This window comes from Platalea leucorodia, assembly GCF_965183815.1.
Source record: "Platalea leucorodia genome assembly, chromosome: 4".
In the NCBI taxonomy this organism is placed as follows: Eukaryota; Metazoa; Chordata; class Aves; order Pelecaniformes; family Threskiornithidae; genus Platalea; species Platalea leucorodia.
The window spans coordinates 97,579,846-97,601,950 of NC_138826.1; the positions used below are offsets into that span (position 1 = coordinate 97,579,846).

Below are 22,105 nucleotides of genomic sequence, written 5' to 3' on the forward strand. Positions count from 1 at the left end.
CTATGTACATTTAACTTGGAAAATGCATAAATACTTCCTGGGCAGATGCATAAGCAGTAAAAGACCTACAGGTCTGAAAGGCCTGCACTATTGTGCAACTTTTTCTAGTATTTTTACTTCATCAGTTGACGTATTTTTAGTAATCTAAACATTAAATTATTTCTAATTAACATTTTGAATTGGTTTATACAGATGTTATATTCAGATGACTACTAGGTAATATCAAGAACTATGTGCCCATCAGACTTTTTATGCATTGCTTTTAAAGGGAGAGTTTCATGCTATATTTACCATTTGGAATTTGTAATTTTCCCCACCACAAAGGCAAAGAAAAATTAGACTTTTTAGGCCTCCATCATACAGATGGGGTTCCTTCGTCACTTCTTTGAACTACCATAGAAAGAGGAGCTTGGATTATGATTGCAGTGGCTCAATGAAGAAGATGGATTCTGTTCTCTTCCTAAGGTGACAGTCAATGCAGCTAAACCACTGCAGACTGTGGAAGAGGGGAACAGGGTAAACAGGACTAACATTTCCAAGGGCACTTCAGTAACTTCAGAATCCGAGATTAATGTTCAAGGGTAACTTTATGTATCTTGTCAGCTTTAGTACATTGACAATCAATGAAACTCAGCGTGTTGAATTTCTAAGTAATTTTTAAAAAAATGGAACTTGGGAGTGTAATTACTTAAATGCTAAATTACTGATGTCCCACTGCCAAGGGATGCCTCTTCTGACAGCATTCTGAGAGACCACCAGCAGAAGCAGAACAGGATGAACGGAACAAACTACGATGAAAAGATGATGTTGGTTTGTGGATTAGTATAGGTGCATGTTTTCTAACAAACAGGAATATTAAGTTTATGTGGGAGTCTGGAAGCCTAGTATTTGTCTTTCCATTAGACATGACCTTTTCTTAACCCTGAAAACATGGAGATATTTCGATTACCGCAAAGAATTCCCTGTTTCTCATAGGGTAAGAATTTGTATATGGTATGATCGAATTCTCACATAGAGAAAGGGATTATGAATGATAGCATGAATTCCAGAATTACTCCATTCTGTTTATTTTCAATTCACTTACTCTCAAGAAGAATGGGAACTTTTTCCCATAAAATCCAACTCTGAAAAATTCTGGCTCCAAACGCTGTTGATCCATGATTTTATCATACAAAGATGCTTCCATCATCTGGGTGAGATTGATAAGAAATGCAATTAGTCTTTTTTGAAAACATATTTTTACCTTAAGCTATCACAAAAGGGAGGGTCTTTCAGCACACTGCTCCGGTGTACTGGAATTGCAGTGCACCTCTGAGCAATGATAAGGACATCTAGAAGTCTGTGAATGCATCAGATTAAATACTTATACCTCTTAATGACCTGAAAGTTTCCAAGAATTAAAAAAACATGCTTTTAAATATGAAGTACCTATATTAAAGGGGTAAAATATTAGATTAATGACAACATGCATAGTTCTTTAATGAAAAATGGAAGTAATAGAAACACAGTTTGAAACACATGACCCAGTAATCTGCTAATCATCCAAACACATAGCAGTAATGTGGTCAGTTTAGTCAGCAAAGTCCAATTTCCATATTCAAAAGAGTTGTGTCCGGATTTAAGTGTCTAATGTGAGTTCCTTTAAAAATCTCACAATAGCAATTAACATCATTTTTGATGAATACATCCTGCCTTTATTTCACTCAAAACACTGACACAAAGTGATCTTAATGTCAAAATTCCCTTTTTCTGGTGATATTTCAGTAAAGCATTTTGTGTTCCTAAGTTTTTAACACTGTGAAAAACAGTATTAGCCCTATTTTAGGTAATGCAGACAGCTATTTAATGTGTATATGATATCAACAGCTGCCTAGTTATATTGCTGTAAGAAATTCCTGCATTCCATTTTTGGAATTACATAATCCAGTTTTGGATTTAGATAATCCATTTTTGGATTAACACAGGTGGCACAGATATAGTAGAAGGATATTTCCTAATTCAAAGACAAAACACATTAAATACAATTAATTAAACATGCATAAACTAATTATTTTATTCACATGATGATAGTCAGTTTGCTTTTGCTTATAGGATTCTGCCACTGGGATATCTAAATTTATATGGAATAAGCAGATCACAGGGAGTACTGCCACATAGCTCTGTGCTGAGAATTTTGCATAATGCTGTTAATCAGCTCTGTATTAAGTATACTTCAGTCAGTCCTAGCAGCAAGCATCCTACACGTAAAGAAAATTTAAAAAGGAAGCTGTAATATAAAACTGAATCCATCAGAAGCAGACAAGAAAAGGGAAGGCTGAATAATCTTTAAAGTACAGTATCAGAAAGAACGAAGAAAGAACCAGTGCTTAGAGTTCTAAGAAAACTGAGGGAGAAAGCAGGAAGGCTGTGTCAGGAAAGATTCATTTTGGCTATATGATATTAAACAGACCATATTTTTAAGCAGTAAATAAGTACATTACCCTCATCTTGCTGAGGTTTCTGTAGTCATAGTAGCTCTCATACTGTTCTGCAATTTTCCTGCATAAGATAATGCCATTTTCCCAACACTGCAAGCAAGTAAAAGATGTTCAGTAATTTCAAAGCAACTGTTTGACAATTTGTGATTTATTAGTGGTCTGTTCTTTCTATACTAAGTCATACTTCCAGTAACTGAAACTACTTGAACGTATTGTCCACTAGACATACTGATAGCTGCTGAGTAATACTGATGAATTCTTTGAAGGATCGAAAATGTATTTAGAGACTTATTTAATAAATGATCTTACAGGACTATCACTGCACAAGATACAAGTCATTGCAAGTGATACACATCTCTCTTGATGGAGATGCGGCTCTGTGGAAGGGGACCTGGGGGTCCTGGTGGACAGGAAGCTCAACATGAGTGAACAGCGTGCTGCTGCAGCCAAGAAGGCCAATAGGATGCTGGGCTGCATCAAAAAGGGCATCACCAGCAGAGATAAAGAAGTCTTTATCCCTCTCTGCTCAGCACTTGTCAGGCCACACCTGGAATACTGTGTACAGTTCTGGTCCCCACTATACAAAAAAGATGTGGACAGGCTGGAGGGGGTCCAGAGAAGGGCCACCAAGATGATCAAGGGTCTGGGAAGCCTGCCATATGAGGATAGGCTGAGAGAGCTGGGTTTGTTCAGCCTTGAGAAAAGGAGGCTCAGAGGTGATCTCATCACCATGTACCAGTACTTAAAGGGGAGCTACAAAGAAGATGGAGACTCCCTTTTTACAAGGAGTCACATGGTGAGGACAAGGGGTAACGGGTACAAGTTACTCCCAGGGAGATGCCGATAGGACACGAGAGGAAAATTTTTCACAATGAGAACAGTCAACCACTGAAATAATCTCCCCAGGGAAGTGGTTGATTCTGCTACACTGGACACTTTTAAGACTCAGCTGGACAGGGTGCTGGGCCATCTCGTCTAGACTGTGCTCTTGCCTGGAAAGGTTGGACCAGATGATCCTTGAGGTCCCTTCCAACCTGGTATCCTATGATTCTGTGATACTACATATGAGATTGAATCAACACAGTATGATTTTTACATTTTAAAATTGTATTCTTAACATATCCTCCTTAATTTTTGTAGATTGGAAAATATTTTATTGCACCATATAATTTAAACTCTATAAGCTGATTACAGAATCTTCTGAAAAAAAATGATCAACATCAGTTTGATTACATTTACAAGGCTTACATGGATATTACACTAGCTACACAAAATTGCAATTAATTGCTTGTTTATCAGCAAGACAAATCATCACACAAAGGATATATAAAATTTTAGACTACAGGATAATTACTCTCGCTTAATTCAGAATCAGCATTCTCAGTGATGACAATGAACTGTGATCCCCAAAATCCATTCCTTTTTAGAGATTCTGCAATTGCTATTCAAGACGACACAACATGATTTAGAAGGTGTAAACACAATCCAGACACCTGAGTTTTTTCCTCACTTGGTCACTAAGTGAATTTCATAAGCTTTATATGGCTCATTTTCACCACCTTTAAAACGAGGAGAAATTATACTATCTTTTATAAAGTGCTTTGACAGTTACAAAGCGAACTGCTACACAAGTGCAAGTTATTCTCACATGTAAGTGTGGGATTTCTAGGATACAAACACAGGATTAGAAGAAGCCTACTGTGTCGCTAAGTAACTGCTTAATCAGGCAATGACAAACACTTCCCCTCTATATGAGAAAAGACTGCAATCCTGGAAGTAATGTCCTAAAATGAATAAACTATCCATTCCAGATCTGCTCAGTGAAATAGGACTATTTTACCTTTCCTCTATCGAAGTTTTGAATGATGGTCAGATGGAGACACTCTTTACGTTGCCACTCTGTTTGCATGGGGTAGGTGAGAAATTCTCTCAGTGGCCGATCAGACCACTCCAACAGCTCATCGTACAGCAGGAGCGTGTAAGCAGCCTCTACAAGACAAATTATAGCACAGTACTTATGAACACCAAACAAACAAAACAGCCAAACAAAGTACACAGAAATGTGAATGCTCCTGATGAGATGCACCTTTTTAATGGGTAACTGATTTATTTCAAGTATAAGACAGATGGTAGTGCTGGTTTTGGACAGAGTTACTGTCTATAGGTATAATAAATTCAGCTTACAATTTTCACACACTGTTTAACGTGGAGTCACTGGGACAGTTTTCCTGGAGTCTGACAATACAAACGTGATAGAGAAATGAAGAAACAATTTCCTGCTTAGTCCTAGCCTTCCCTACCGCTTAGGAGAAACTCTCAATGGCTCTACCGTCTGAGCAAGGGAACAAGGGCTGGAGGATGAGGAACATGAATAAAGAAAGAGGAAAGAAGGTAGGTAGGACTGTGGACACAGTCCAAAAGAGATCAGGGCTGGGAGGGAAATGGAGAGGCAGATGCGTGCTTAATAGACTCCATTCTTTACATAATAGAAATAAATCCCTCATAGCTGAGCCTTAACACTCTACCGTAACAAATAATTTAGAAGTGCACACTCAAAATGTTTTTTTTATTTTTAAAATTTTATTTATTTTTAGGTTTGGAAAGATCAAACCTATTGTTTCTCTCTGGTCAGAGAACTGTGTAGTAATCTTTAGCTCATGGTTGGTAGAAATTAGCTGGGAATATCAAAATTATTATTATTTTTACTTTGATTTAAAGAATTCTTCAGAAACAGTACACTAAAACTAATATTAAATGAATCTCTCTATTGCAAAGTCAGGCTTTGGCCAATTACAAAACACCAGAATTACTACTGATTATGACAATTCAATTTGGCTAACTGCATATGCATTATTGTCTTCCAAGTTAGTGTTCACAGTCTATTTTGCCACTCACAGGACCACTTTGCATCAGTCAGTACAGACAGGTCACATTCTGGAGACGTACTGTATTGCAGGAAGAAGTTGCCTACTGGACTTATTTTATTGCAGGTTTTATATGTTGTACATAAAGGAAAAAATAACTATAAAGTACTAAAGTACTTTTTATGCTAAGGTAAGGTTGCCCAAGACAACCATATCCTACTTCTGCCTCTGCCATATGAGTTCCCATAAGACAGGTGACTTAAACCAAACTGTATGAAGTTTTTTTGTAACAGTAGTGTTCCTCTTAACGCGTCCAGCTTAAGAACCCGTGGATGAAAAACCATCACTTTAGCAGATGTTTGTGGGAGAGTATGCTTTGAATCAAAATGTTGTAAAATGCTAAGCATGGTGCAAAATGACGCTGCACTGCAACATATATGTGCAACGGAAACAGCTGAAGTTGCGCAGACAATCTTAATTCTGGCATCACACAGCTTTTAGGCTGCTTGACTTTGTCATAATTTCAAGCTACAGTTTGGTACTCAAAATATGCAGAACATTTACATACCAATTTAAAAAAATCCTTTAAGTTGATAACAACAAATCATTCAAAATGATAAGGAAGCAAAAGATAGCAGAGCATAAATACATGTCGGGATAGCTCACTATGACCCTTCCTTTCTAACTTGGCATGCAAGTCATTCGTTTTAACAGATTTTTGTCCACCATACCAATATTTTTTTAAGTTATCATAAATGTATATAGAAGGTTTCTAAAATAAGAATGGCCATACTGGACAAAAGGTCTGAAGGGTCCCTCTACCCAGCATCCTATGTCTGGCAGTGGCCAGCATAACAAATAACATATTGGTATGTTTGGGAGAGGTTTGTAACTATTGGCTGTGCACCAAAACAGTAAGGAGAGGTAAACAGGGTTGGCTCACAATGTGGGAAATTCAATTTATACAGGAAAGATTCAAAAAAAGAAACATTTCAAAGATGGATAGATACAATCTCATTACACTTCTCAGGTGACTGAGGGGACACAAGAGGAACCAGTGCATTTATGTGCTTCAGCCTCAAGAGAGTTATATTTATAGCTGTAACTGAGTGCTGGGTAAAGAAAGATTTGAAGCTACGTTTTATATTAAAAAGGACTTTTTTTTTCTTTACAGAGGATTATTAGAAACAGTCCTGTAAATCATACTATGAAAGGAGAGAAAAATTATTTTAAGGGCAAGCTGGCTTCATCCCTAGAATGAAACTATGCAGTTAGCGAACTAATGGTGCAACATACAGGAATGCTGCTGAAGTAGCAAACTTTTTTTCCTACTCCCCTGTACTTTAGATCAGCTGATTTACAAGAGGTCTGTATGTTGTCACTGATTGATAAGGCAAGGCAATGGACTACGTAAGTCTTTTCTAGTGGAAAGACTGTCTCTATCCCAATGCCATGGGTGTGAGACAATCCTTCCTTAAGGCTCTCAGGGCGGGGGGGGGAATCAGTTGTGGAATCTACCATGGCAAAGAATGCAAAAATCACACATGTTAATAATAAATACACAGGAAATACAACAAAGTCCTGGAGATAAATTCAGAGCAAAATACTGTTTAAAATAAGAACGGATAGCAAAACAATTGAAAAAAATTAGGTTCATATCACTGCTGAAGGTAAACTGGACACATATTAGCAGCCAGTGTGTAAAGGGAACTCAATATTGCTTAAAGAGTTACTAAGATCTGTTACGTAAAATCAGGAAATTAATAGTTTGGCACAAAAGCCAGCTGTGGTAAAGATACTGCTTGATAATCAAAACTCTCTTGTGACTCACTACTGCCAGGTCACATGAGAAAACGGATCTCTCTCCTTAATATATCCTGCTATCTAGTCTACAATTTGAACCCACAAACTGCAAAGGGACTGTGGAAATTCTAAGCAAAGGATCTTTCCTATGCATAGCAGAAAAGCATAAGGAAATTTGCTGTGGCAGTAGGTACCTGTAGCCTGTTTACTAGTGACGCCCAGCCAACTAACCTGCTTTTAAGAAGGAAAAAATTCTGGAGAGATTATGAACACATGCAGTTGCAATTGCAAACACCAGGGAAAAGATGGAGGTATTATAAGGTCAGTTAAATATTTTAGCAACCAAAGATTGTTTAATTTAAAGAGATACTGATTTTATCTTCTCCAACAATTATTGATGGCATGTAGTTACCCAAATGAAGTGCACTTTACGTTGTATAAACAACCATGCACATTATCACCTTATTTCTTCATTTAAAAGATAATGGCCAGCCCTGGCACTAAATTCGCATTGAGAAATCCTGGACAATAGTACTGCAAACGTGGTATGCGAAGATTCAGAAAGACATCAGCAAAATGCTATACTTGTTACAGGTTTTAGGGTGTCTGTCTCATTGTTAGTAAGTGATCTGGGTCTTCTTTTCCTTTCTTTTTTTAACCTAAAAGTTAAGTTCTGAAACATAGCTGTGTAGGAATACCACACCAAACAGCTAACCAGCAGCATTACAAAAAAGTACATAGGCTCAGATATTACCAAATAGACTCATAAAAACTTCCTCTAAACTTGACTCCTCTTGGGTGAAGAATGACCGTATCACACATTTATTGCCAGTGTGTATCAATAGCGGTCATTTACATTCAACATGGCACAGCAAGTAGTAGAGTTGTGGGGCTGAAAAAAAGCCGTATTTGAGAGAGAGATTAATTGTGCAAGGAAACTCAGCTGTTGCCTGAGTTGGTATGTTCTGCACTGAGGATACAGCTTACAGGTTTGCAAAAGACTGCAAATCATGGACCAGTCCTAAATATCTTTTTCTAGTTTGTACTCAATTACCTGTGAAGTTTTGTGCTTTCAGATGTAGGTCATACAGCTTATGAATATAGCGAATATACATCTCTTCCTTGTTCAGTTCAGTCTTGTAAAAATTCTGCAATAAAATTGAATTTTGTAATGAAATGTAGTAGTTAATAAATATATGACAGTGGTTACAAACGAAAGACTTCAAACATACATGCATAGATTTGAAAGTTTCACGTGTACAGAGTCATTACACAGAACTGCAGTAATACAGTAGGAAATAGTAAATAGAATAGTAGATTTTCAGTAGACAAGTCAACATGCTCCTAAATGTTTTTTTAATTTAAATTCTCATAGGACATAAGAGGAAGAACCTGATAGAACTGAAATCTGACCGCTCTTTCTTTATAAATACTAATCCATCCAAAAAGTGCACCCACATAGCCTTACTTAGGCCACTTAGCATCTTGCTGAAAGCTGTATTTTGATTTTAAAATATTGACAGCACGCTGACTTTTGTATTCATATTTTAACAAAATATCTACTGCCTGGTACATCTACTCTTCCTTCTGTCATAGCAAAATGCCAGAAGGACTGGTAGCTTTATGAAGAACTATTCAGTGATGTAAACAGCACAATCCTGAGTGAAAAACATGATTTCTTTAGCTCTAACTGATGCCGGGAACTGGTAACTGATGCACAGATATTGCACTGCATGATTGAAATATATAAAGTTGCACTCTAAAGTGATATCCAGGACAAAATTTTTAGAAGTGGCTACAGATTTCTGGATGTGTAACTGCTATTTGTTGTTACGTGGGTAAAATACGGAATGCAACATCAAAACTCTTAGTTCAAAACACTCATTATTTATTTGCAAGCCTTAAAAAAACAAAGTATGAAAAAGTTATAGGGAGAGGAGCACAACCCTACAGCACTGTTCACAAGTATTGCCATACTCACTATGGACGTGCAGCTAGAGTCCCCGTTAGCCACACTTAACATTCAGGATAATCTGCTTTGGTTAATAAAAAATTTATAGGAGAATCTAGTACTGGTCCTTATTAGCAATTAACAATTTCTGTTCTATTATTCAAATCACTTACTAATTCGAACTCTAAGCAAGTGGCCAAAATTTTTCCCCTATTGTACAGTATTCTTTTTCTGTGCTACTGTTTCCTAAACTGAGTTATTATCAAAGAGAAAGGTGGGAGGAACATTATGAAAATATCAAATAAAAACTTTATAGGGAAAATATTTTTAACTGACTCGAGAAAATGACTACATATCAATAGCTCTGTAATGACATGCCCCCTTTAGGCCACCATCTGCCTTTATAATCCAAAGACTTCTCTTTTCCTCCCTCAAGGTATAGATCAGGAACAGTGCTTCTCTTCAGAAGAGAAAATGAAAAAATATCTGCTGTATGTTCATATTTACCTATCTGAAAAAAGCATAATCTACAATACAGAATTGTGAGTAATAAAGCATAAAGATTAAGACAGAATACAGCACTGAACTGCAGTATTAGACTTCTTGGCTCTTACCCCTAAGCACTAAAGGCTCTAGTACTTGTCACAAATCTGAATTATACAAATCAACTGGTTCTTCTCTGAAGCTCAGCTCTAACAAGGTCCAGTTGGTCTGTAAGGCAGACCACAGCAAGACAACCCAGTCACAGCTCAGCAAATACATCCTGCTAATAAAGGTGTCGTGTGATTTTTCAACAAACTATTTCAAGATATAACAGATGTAATCTTTAAAAGGGGACATGATATAAAAAGTAGACTTCTCTAATTAATAAAGATTTTTTTTTCCTAAGAAAAAACAGCTTGAAAACAACATTCAAACAGGCGATGTGGACATGTTCTACTTAAATGGCGTGATGTCATATGCCAGCATAGAGCATCACAGGAAAATGTCCCCATTGTAAAAAGAAGATATAATTTTAAATTAATAGAACCTGAAATAACAATTAAATATCAAACCCCAATGAGGACCAGAGATGCCTGAGAAACTCCTCAGCAAGTTACCAAAAGTTACTCAATATACTTTCAATGCTTTTGTACAACTCTGATGACAGAGTTCCTTCATTAGAAATTCAACTCTCAAATCGGAGTTAGGCGATTCATATGCATAAGGAACTAACTCCATTAAACACCTCTTAAACCAGCTTTTCCAAACAAGCATTTACTAATTACTCCAGATGATCCAGAGGGTGGGAGAGTAGGAAAAAAGTTCCTCCCTTCTCCTTTCATCTATGTTATTGCTGCTGGTGCATACTCCTTCTGCATATTTCATGATGTGGCATAATTCCAGTAAATTTGATAACTTGGTTAACTTGGACAATTCTATTTTCTAGAAGAACAGCATATACTTCTATGACAAAACAACGTAAAAAATCTCTTTTCATGCCAACCAGTCCTCTTATCTTTGGAAGTCAGAATACCTTCAAAGTACTGGTGAAAAATGAAGTATTGCTTCCTCCTCTGGACTTCAAATAATTTTAACATTATACAGTCCTCTAATTACTCATTGCATGAAAAATCTTTTGAGATGACAACCAGTTCATCCATCATATGGGCAAGCAAGTATCTTAAAATTTGTGTTCTACTTCTGTAATTGAAATTTCCTTTTCAAAATTTAGCATTCGTTGTTTCTCTGGTGTGCAAATAGTATTAAAACTTGTCTGAAAAGTATTAGGATATGAAATCCGCCTTAGCCTGTGCAAGTCATTGAAAATCCCATTAAAAAGTATTATGGTGTTTTGGGGTTTTTAAATATTTAAATTTTCTTTTTGTGCAAATCTTGGATGATTTGCTAGTAATAGTTTAAAAACTCCATAGTGATAGGATGAAAATAATCCAGGTGCTTTACAGAATTCAGATCATGCCAAATATTCTGACAGAAAGCCAGCTGCTCTATGGCTATGTAGTAAACCATCCTTATTTAGAGAGCACTATTTTCCTACTGAAGAAATCCTTTATTCTCTTATGTATAACTGCTACTTAGAAGCGATACCAAATTGTTTCACTGACGTCAAAAATGCAGAATTACAAGTCAGCTTATTCTGTTTTTTTCCCTGGCTAAAAATATAGCTTTCCAAGACATTCACCATGAAAATGGAAACTTTCCAAGGTTAATGGAAGTCAACAAACTTGTTAGTGGAAACTGGCCTAGAACCAAAATGCATCTTGTAAACAAAAATGAAATCTTTTTCATAGTATGAATTTGCACTGTTGATTTGTTGTAATGATGATAACATGACCAGAGGAGGTCTTGAGCAGCATTTCTAGCTCTTCTATTGGGAAGTGAATAGATAGCCTGCAGTCTTCAGAAGATATCCCATATTGTACGTCATAAGAACCAACTTGCCTCAGTTATTGGGGAGGAAAGGAAACAGGAGAAATCATGTAAGTTTTGTTGGGTTTCGGGAAGGAGGAAAGGCTTGTTTGTTTCTATGAACTCAGAGACCAGTTAAACTTGGAAAATGCTTTGGTGAAGTTTGTCCATTGGGAAGAGACTGAAAACTGAATAAAGCAGTCTTAGAGATCTCTCAGAGCCCAACTATAAAATACCAAGGAAGACTAAATCCCCTGTATCAATTTCACTCTGAAAAAAATCAGTGATCTGAAGTGCAGTATTATTCCACTCAAACTGCATCAAGAAGCAAGGTACCTCCTATTCAAATGTGTGGCTGTATACTAGAAAATGCTCAACTGAAATCAAAAAGGGAAAGAAAAAATATACAAACCAAAAGGCTAACAGTGCAGCCAATCTTTTTACCATCCACTTCTCCCATTTTCATGCAGTCCCTAAAACAGAAAGTAATGAAAGTCAAAAGGAATGACATTTATCCTCTTACAGTGAAGCAAACCTCAGAAAACAGACATATTTGGCTTGGCAAGCTGACTGAAATGATGCAACCCAAAGGCATTTGGGTGAACAGCTGACCCAAAGGGATTTCGTGTAAGGGATTTCGTGTAAGGGATTTCGTGTAAGGGATTTCATGCCTCCTTTTCTAGGACATGGAATACCTCAATTGTCAAGAAAGTCCGTGTTTTTTTCTGGCTCTGTCATTGATTTGCTAGGTGACTGCTGGAGATCATTTGGTTTCTTCATACCTTGTACTCAAATCATGCCAGCAGAAGCTAGCATGGCTGCCAGAAGAGGCAGTCCCACTCTTCTCCTGCTCTCAGGCACTCATTCCCAGTCCTGCACTGCTGCCTGCACAAACCTCAGGAAGGGATACAGGTTAGGCAGCACCTTTTGCTGGGTTAGTTTTAGCCCACATCAGTCAGATCACCAAAGTGCAGTAAACACGCTTGTGTTGGCACAAGGAAGAGGGTGATGTGAACGAGGGAATGAGCAGGGATGAGTCTGCTTTCTTCAGAGACAGCGTACATCTAAATTGGTCGTGGAATTACAGCATTAGTTCCTTCTCTGTGAAAAAGCAGAATGACACTGACCTCCTCTGCAAAATGCTCTAAGATCCACCAGATTTTCCTCAGTACCACTTTATAATTAGTATCATTTATTGTTTGAGGAGGCAACAGATCTGACCCCCCAAGTCAAAAGTTAAAATGGAACCACAGAGAGTTTGATTATCACAAAGGGAAAAATAGTGTCAGCATAACCATACTGGAGTAAAAACAAAACAAAACAAAAAACAAACAAACAAACAACAAAACCAAAAAACAGGCAGAGATCACCATGCAGTCACTAAAAGAAATTCAATGTAATTTTAAAACATTCTTGCATACATGGCTAAACAATCGTCCCAAATACTCTCATAACCACCAGTATGCACAACTGTTTTGAAAGATGTTGGATTGAGACCCCTGGAGGTTGTAAACCAACCAATCCCTGAAGAATAGCACTGCCAGGCTTCTAGAAATTAAGGGTTCAGTCTCTTTGTTGACAAAATAGCTTTACTTTCAAACTATCACTGGGGATAGCAAGTGGAGTAGCAAGTCTTACCATGTGTCCCTCATGAAATCGAGGGAAAAAACTAACACTTAAGCTCTACAAAGTGCTATAACTGATGGCAATAAGGAGGACTAAGCTGAAATCTGAAGTTTCTACACAGACTTCACAAGTGATGAGAAAATCCCTCTTAGTCTCCCACTCCTGAAAGGGAATGTATATCTCTTATTTCCCTCTCCTTTGTTCATGTGGTACACTCAGATGCGAGCTTCTCACCCAGAGATCATACCTTTGTATACATACTTACTGTGCTGGCTGACACTACAACTAAGCATGATTGACATAGTGATAAGAATTTTACATATTCTGTAAAACAACTGTCAGGTGATTAGTATTGAGCTCTGTGTCTTCAGACAGACTTGAGTCACTAACCTACTACCAAAAGTTCCTATATTGCTTGGTAGGAAACTCATGCAAGCCACTGAATCTTCATACCATGGGGAGGCTACTTGGTTGGTTTTCAGCCAGCTTGTCTTGTTTTCCTGTTGACTAAGCAGCTGCTGTCAGAGGTCCTGAGCACGGACAGTTGATGTGTCCATGTGCAGTTGCCATTTGCACAAGATCACCATGTTTGCCTCCTAATATGTTGAAGATGGCAACCCTACTTATAAATTGTGATAATCACTCACCTGTAGTCCAGTAACCTCTCCATGAGGCGAGTCACAGTGGCGATTAGCGAAACGCCACTTTCCCTCCATGTTTCCCGCTCAATTTTCTTCAGTAGACTGAAAAAAAAAAAAAGCCAGAACAATTTCACCGTTTATTTTTAACTGTCACTATGACAACCACTCTGCTTTTACCAGTACCTTAATACCTTAGCAACATCTTTGATAGTTAGGTTTTCTGTTACAAACACCCTCCCAAGAAGCACAATTTGCAAACAATGTCTTACCTAGGATAAGGACCAAAAAGTGGAATTCTAGTCCAGGAAGCATTGACAAAACAAATGATTTTTATATTAGCTGCATCAGGTTAAAATATATCAAATACCTAATTTTCAGAATATATTAATATCTCAAAGATTTAACAGAACTCTTACATAAAATTCATATGTTCATTTCATGCTGATACATCAGAAAATGGGGAGTCTAAAGATGTACCTAGGAAAGAATATTTATCAACACAATATACGTTCTCAATTGGGCCTCAACTTTTTTAACAAAGATTTTTCCTCCTCTCCTCTCTAGTATTTCAGTACACATGAAATTTAAGAATGGGTAAGGGATTTTAATAAGATGATTCTCCCTCTTCACTTAATATTTCCTTCTGACAACATACTATCATACACATGTAAAATTCCATTAGCTTAAATTGTCATAAGATTCTTTATTAAAAACTGTTGTGTTGAGTTCTTACACTAATGTAAATGCAGATTGCACATTGAAGTGAAAAGATTTCAAAATGGTGTTGTAAGTGGAGCTGTCAGTAAAATTATACTTAATATTTCTTTCTGTTACAGGCCTCTGATTTTCACTGCTTATGTTTATCAAATATTAATCATTTGGGCATGAATTTCCAACATTTCCTCTCTGAGAATGAACAAGGAAACATTTACCTACAGGGCTGTGTTACTTTTATGCTTTGGTGCAGGACCTCAAATGGATACCATGTCCATGGAGATATTTTAGCAGTCTCCCTGAAAATGCACTCAGGTATGGTTTCCTTAGAAGTCTCTGAAAATCACCACATCCATATACTGAGAGCTTTTTACAGAGTTGTTAATAGCATCTCCGAACCTTCTGTCTGCAGTGGGCAAGCTGTCAGCTCCACTGACCTTCATCTATACTGAGCATGTTCAGTCCCATAAAACTCCTACGTCCAAATTTCACCAAAAATATAACAGCGCCCAATAACTCCTACATGCCAACTGCATAAGCTATACGCTCCAGCTCTGTTCAGCTCCTTACATAGAGGGGGATGTCACAGATGCAATTCTCCAAACTAATTTGGCCTAAATGAAGCTGTGCTCTGCTGGAAGCAAGGAGGAAACATTGATCTTCATTCAGCACTCTTATATCGATCTTAGACTCCTTCTCGTTAGGAGGCAATCAGATGTCTTCCCCTCACATTCAGAGACTGGCTACCTGTCATTGCTAGCAGAGACAGATGACAAGGCCATCCTTAACCAGAAGATGCTGAAGCACTAATCTGGCATCTCTGCTTTCCACGCAGAATACACAGGCTAACTTAATTCACTTTTAAACTCCTTATGTTCCTTTCAATAAAAGTTTTTCTGCCTAACAAGAAATGAGAGTAGAGCCTGTTACATTATGACGCACTGATTACTGCACTGATTTTTCCTTTCTATTGCCTTTCAACTCTGTGTTAAACAGGAACATTTCAACCTAAATTCATCAAAATAATTACCTACAGTTCCTGTAGAAAAACCAGCAGAAGTCTGACTTCTCTTTTAAAACAGATGGTTTTCATCTGTATTTGACTTATGCATGTTCTTTATAAATGTATTGGCATATTCATTATAAATACACTATTTCTACGAATGGGTTGTGTAGATACATTCAAAGTACTTATTCAAACTGACATCAATGTCGTCAGTTGAACAGTTTTATGACTTGCCTTCTGATGCAGGCCTCCTCCTCTCCATCATACATCTTTTACCACAATGCACAGAAGAAACACCCAGAACGAAAGAGCTACTCAAACATATCCCTTGGCTTCCTCATGGCTGTATCTAGATAGAATTAAATTCCTGGTACTTACAGGTCCCGAAGCATAGCCAAGGTGCTATGTTCTATAAAGCACTAATGGGGATAAACAACCCAGAAAATGCACACACTTCTGCCTTATCCATGCTACTATAACCTAACATCTGGGCTCACCTGAACAATTGTGGGTTTTGGTGCTTTTTCCTTTTTTTTGGTTTGGTTTGGGTTTTTTTGTTTGTTTGTTTGTTCCCAAGAATAAGAGAGTGGAGTGGGGACCCAGAGGATCAGAGCTCTCCAGGGATGAACACCCGGCTTAGAACAATGTTCAGGCTAGCTCAGTCATGTAGTAAGTGGACTTTATATGCCTAAGCCACAGAGTTACTCAGACCACAAACTCACAGGCATCTAATCCTAAAGGTGCCTTAAAACATCTGGATGTCTCTTTTGGAGTACAAAGTCCTCCAGGTACCTTCCTATATAGCCAGAGGTTCCCTCATCTAGTCAGATGGGTCAAAGTCAAACTTTTCTGCAAAAGTTCAGAGACCACTGAGGAGCTACCCAAACCCCACAAAAATATTCAGAAGAGCTCTGAAAGACTCAGTCCAGACAGAGTCTAATGGACCGAGCAGTGCTGAATTCAGTCGTGCAATTGGCAGAAGAAATTAAAACTGAAGACAGCATGGGAGAGGTAGCAGTTATCACTTCTTATACAATAGCTTCACGGCTAGAGAAATCACCCACAAACTGGCAGAGCTTGGTATTAAATGCCTGCTCAGCTTGAATGTCAGCTCCAATTTCTTCAAAGAGAAGCCCTGTCGTCAGGCCCCCAATGGAGCTCACTAGCCCAGGTTTTGTGCTTCGATAATGTGGCCACCTAACCTCCAAACCTGAAATGGCTTGTGTTAGGCCAAACTGGAATACAGCTACAGAAGTAATAAACTGGCAGCATCCATTGGATTCAGAACAAAAGAGCTACTTGAGTATATCCCTTGGCTTCCAAGGATTTTGTTCTAACCAACAACTGTTTAATCAGGTGAAATCATTCTTCTCTCTGTGCTAATTAACTCAGGAATTCAATTGCAGTGTTACAGTATAAATGTAGATCAGGACACCTTTCATACCACAATTACACTGGGTAGCAATTACAATATCTAGTTTCTCATGATAGCAAAATGTTCACTATTCCATGCTTTGCAGCTCTTCACATGACATCAGGAGCTAATCGCTGAGTGGTCACATTCAAATCTCTAGAAAGACATTGGTTCAAAACAAACAGCAGTCATCTTCCCCCTACTTTCACTATGTCTTTTCATTTGATAAAGCTAATGCCATTATAAGCAGTGAATTCTAAGCACGTAAGATTTTAGATATGTCCAGAGAGGCTTATAATTTGTCCTTGAAAACAGAAGACATTCAAGAAAGATGCAGTGCTTGTCTTTGGAAAAAGAACAGTTAACATGGAAGTTGAGAGGTTGAAATTCGTTTTCCAATTCAGACAAAATAAACAAAAAGCATGACAAAACCTGAACATGTCACACCCACTGCAGTTACTACACTGTATCCAAAGTAGGTGTGTGCATCCCCTTGGCTCCCAACTATACCTATCAAAACCAACCATGCCAAACCTTCAAAAAGATCAGGTATATTGCAGCATTTGCTTTCATTAAAGACTACAAAACTAGTGCTTGCTGCAAAACTATGTTACTGTTTCACAGTCCTTGGGTACATAACACATCTGTCACTTCAGCCTAAACAAGTCTGCTTTCTTGCACTGTCTAAAGACACTCTAATATTGCTTAGTTTAAATTACCCATGGAAGAAATAGAAAAAACACTCAGGCTAACTGGCCCTGTCCCTTGCATTCAGCTCCCTAAACTGTCCATCTGATTTTAATCATATTCCTTCACATACCCTAGAACACTATGTCATCCTCCATTTTAGATTAGTATCTTCTGCAAGCTCTCCTCTTGAGAGGTGTTAATTTATGAGTCAAATTAAACTCAGATAAAAAACTAATGATAAATACTATTTTTTCTTAAGCTGGAAGTGAACTTGAACAGTTACTCTGAAATTTCCCAAAGAGTTTAGTTTTAACTTCTGTTATACCAGAACAGAAACAACAAGTACACTGATGCTGTGAGACATTTTGCAATTTAAATTACTATGACTATGTCTTCAGCATTTAGATTTATAAAAGGCTCTCACCATTTTTCACTGTATCTTAACATCCCCCAGTTTAAATCTAACTCAAAACAGTAAAAAAAAAATTAAGAACTGCATTTCATACCAATATGCTTTCTTATAGAACTTGAAGTTATTTCAGTGACAGACATCCTGATGTATTTTGCACATGAGAATGCATTTAGGCTTCATTTTATTAGAGCTTTTCCCTTAATGACTTCATTTTGAAATTAGAATACTGTGTTACTAAAATATTGAAACCATCTTACCTTTTATTATCTTTACTCAGATTATGAAAAATTTCATGACTAATTACAAGAAAGTTCTGCTTTAGCATGCTGTACTGTTGTTTACCATTATTCATCCATTTCCATAATATTCTGCCTAATCTCTCTACCCACTTTTGCTTCTGTAAATCATAGAATCATATATATTTAGGAACTCTCATTTTTTTCAACTCAGTACAATTACAGATTATTATATGTTTGCTATTCACAGACACCAAGATCTGAATGTTGTTATTTAAGCAAAGACAACAGAGCTAAAACTAATACTTAAAGAAGAAGAAATGGTTAAGAAGCCATATAAACAGACAAAGATCATGTGTTTAATAGTACTGAAGAATACACAGCTTGGAATCCTGAGGAGGAACAATACATCTACTAAACACACCAGAAATAAGTGAAATCTTCCACTTAGGTGGAATTGAGTTCTGAGGAACAACAGAGACAGAGTTCAGTTAGTTATTTTGTACCTGTACTCTGTGACAATCATTTATTTCAGTCAATGGGAAAACTTATGGGCAACCTTAGGGACTTCAGCATTATTATTAGCTTTTCCTATTAGATTTCAGTGATATGTCATTTATTAAAATATACTAAAAGCTTAACAAGTAATTTATAAAAGAAAATAATAAGAAATAAGATTAGCAGAATAAATAAAATCGTATACATCAATCAAGAAATCAACAAGTGACATTAGACAGATGAGTACAAGTTTCTGGCAACAGAAAATCACTTGTTAAACAGCTTTTTGTTGAATTCTCATGCCTTGTTTTCAAAATGCTCCATTTGAGCTCTACCTGCACCCTATGCAATTATAAAGCATTTCTTGCTTTTCTGATTTTAAAACTAGCAGGTAGAGAAAAAGAATGTTCTGTCATATAACAGATTTAGCCTTTCCCAATTATAGCTGTATGCAAGGAGTACAGCCAGACTTTACAGATGCCATACAACACCATAAAATGTTTTATTCCTCAGATTTTCGGGGGGGGGGGGGGGGGGGGGGGAGAAATTCCCAACTGTTTTAAGCGTTACTTCTCTACAATGACATTAGCATCTGATACAACCAACTGAACTCAAGGAATTAGTGTAAGATAAACATATTACTCACATACTGTTGAAGAGCTCTCGGTATGTTTCGTCACCTTTACCTTCCGACATTAGGCTGTCCAGTTTGTCAATCAGTTTTGCTTCCACCTGCAACATATAAGTGTGGTGTAAACAGCTTCTTTTTCCTTTAGTGAGATTAGAGAAAATTGATGGAAGATTTGTTTTTATGTAAGGGACTTTGCTAAATGCATATCTTAGAATTACTGGTCAATCATGTAAATCTGATAAGTCACTTCATCTCTTTGAAGCTGTTATCATTCCCAAGGTTTGTGGGGTTTTCTTTTTTTTTGGTGGTGTTTTTTTTTTTTTTTTTTTTTTTGAGGGAGGGAGCTAATTTAAATTGAGCAACGTGACTTTAAAACTACAGGCTGAGTAGCATTTGCTGCTGCTAAGGCAGCTATCTATTTATGGAGTCAGACAAAAAGCACACAGCCCAAATAAATTGCCTGAATTCTCACTGCAGGGCTGTAATCACAAGCCATTTTCTTAGACATCAATAAAAATATCATCTTTTCTGACCTGCACCCCACTCTTTATAAATTAATTTTCATAAATATCTGTATAGTTCAGAACACTTGGGCACTCGGACTTACTTTCCCAACCTTCGTTACCTGTCAGTGTACTTGGTTAGAAATCCAATTTGTTGGATTTACATATTAGCTATCAAAGAAACTTAATGCATATTTTTAAGTGTATTGATTATAAAAAATATAGAGGTGAGGCTACACTATGTGTTAATATTTCAGATATCCTTTTTAGCAGTAATATATTAGCAACCACAAGTCTGGGGGAGAGACCAAGCTGTTGTCACGATATTTTATTAGAGAATAAATCTATTACAATTTACATTTAAACCCAAGCTGACAACAGAGAGAAGCAGAACAAGCGGATTTTTTCCTTCTCACTCCTCATTAACATTTCTATGGTGATTTTTAACAATAAGCTTATATATTGATAGTGAAAAGCTACCTACTTACACCACATGCACTCCTCCGTTCTTAATAGTTTGTTTTGTGTTTCAGATACAGCTCCCACCCTAAGCATTATGATTGCCTGGGAGTAATTCAAATACTTCTGCTTTCCTTCATTTGAAGCAGCAGGAAGGAGGGCACTAAGAAATGGTTTGAGGCAGTCTGAAAGAACTGAGTGGGAGCTGCGGGAGCAGATGGCACACTTGGTCGTTCCTTCCTAGACTGTTAAGGTGGTGTTTGAGCAGCAAGAATACTTGGATCCTTACAGAAGAACATTCCTCAGAAGGACCATCTGATCTTTTTTCTTACTAACTGGGAAGGAAACTAGTTGAATCCTATCTAACCAGTAGTTTGTACTGCTGTAAAGCAGAGATGAAAAATCACCACAACAAAATCCGCCTTGTTGAAGACAACTCAAGTTTTGTTCTTCACTTCAGCAGGCCATAGATTTTATCCCTCATCTTACGTTACTAACATGATAGCATTAATTGCAGAATCTTACTACCCCTGCAGAGAGTAAAAAGGGAAAACCCTGGTAATCCATCTCCAACAGGTATAATGCTGTGGCTACCTTCTCCACCCTGAACCACTAATAGTTGGGACCAGCACTCTCTGAAGTGCTTGAATGTCAGTCCTGTTTTATAAACAGCTTCACATACAGTACCTGTTTAAAGTTGCCACTTCGCCTTTGCTCCCAGTCCATCATGTCATGGAAAATGGGAATCATGACATTCCTCAGGTCTGGCTGAGGGATCAAGGTCACTTCCAGGAAGGGGCCAATCAATGCTGGAATGAAGTGAAGCTTGTGTTCCCCTAAAATGAAGATGAACATGAACTTGAATGTGAATTGGGTGTCCTGTGAGCTGTCAAGCAATCCAAATATTATCTGAAAAATTAATAAATAGCACTCTAAATGTCTACAGTTTTTTTATCTCATGTCCATCACAGCAGGGGCTGTTTCTTAAGCCCAAAAAGTACAGAGTAAAGCTGTAGACAATAGAAGAATATAAGGCCAACATAGTTTATCAGATTTTATTATGCAATACTGAGTTCAGAAGTGACAGTGGGCAATCTCTATCCCAAGTTAGTCTTCCAGATGGAGAACAAAGAGAGACAAAGCCCTCTCTGAGCATTTCATTTATTTTTCACAGGAATGGTTTGGTTTCCAAGCTCTACATTCTTGCGTTTACAAAATGGTTAACAGTCTGATATTACAAACTCATCAAAAAGAGGTAAGTACTTTGATTTTCACCTATCTTTAGTTTTGTGAGTACAGAAATGGAAGTACATGTTTTGACTGCAGGAACGGGAAGATGTGACTCAGCTGTTCTCAAAACAACTCGCTTTAAAATCAGTGCTAAAACAATTTCCATTAACTCTCCATATTCTACTTAGCAGAAACTACAAAACTAAGTTCTTGTCAGGAAAGCTATAAATGGCATACAGTAAAGATTGACCATTTAGTTCCAGTTCTCCAGGCGTAAGACTTCTGATATTTTCAGAATAGGAGGATTATGAATCACGATGCACCGACTTTCCAGCTGGGAATTCATTTCCATCCCAGCCCACCTCTGGGTATTCCAGTGGACAGTAACCCCTGCCTGCTGCTCTGTTTGGTGTTTGTGTTTAGGAAATCCAGAATTCCCTCTGCTGGAAACATCCTAGGATGCATATCCATATGAAAGCAAGGTGACTGTACAAGGATGGAGGCTTATGATGACTCTTACTGCCAAGAGAACTGTAAAATG

The 22,105-nt window shown here is 37.4% G+C and overlaps 1 protein-coding gene across 2 annotated transcripts in view; it reads right to left on the bottom strand.

Moving 5' to 3' along the window:
- The window catches only part of DOCK4 (dedicator of cytokinesis 4), a 249,613-nt gene that overhangs the window by 23,808 nt on the left and 203,700 nt on the right, over nucleotides 1-22,105 (bottom strand). Inside the window, exons 31-39 of one of the 2 annotated variants that reach the window (XM_082311115.1) lie at nucleotides 21,022-21,170; nucleotides 19,388-19,473; nucleotides 14,041-14,067; nucleotides 13,778-13,873; nucleotides 11,917-11,977; nucleotides 8,199-8,292; nucleotides 4,318-4,466; nucleotides 2,481-2,567; nucleotides 1,085-1,189 (exon numbers count right to left, since the gene is read on the bottom strand). In XM_082311115.1, coding sequence (XP_082167241.1) covers nucleotides 1,085-1,189; nucleotides 2,481-2,567; nucleotides 4,318-4,466; nucleotides 8,199-8,292; nucleotides 11,917-11,977; nucleotides 13,778-13,873; nucleotides 14,041-14,067; nucleotides 19,388-19,473; nucleotides 21,022-21,170 — 854 coding nt within the window. The remainder of the gene's footprint in view (nucleotides 1-1,084; nucleotides 1,190-2,480; nucleotides 2,568-4,317; nucleotides 4,467-8,198; nucleotides 8,293-11,916; nucleotides 11,978-13,777; nucleotides 13,874-14,040; nucleotides 14,068-19,387; nucleotides 19,474-21,021; nucleotides 21,171-22,105) is intronic. The other variant, XM_082311114.1, reaches the window with a different exon arrangement.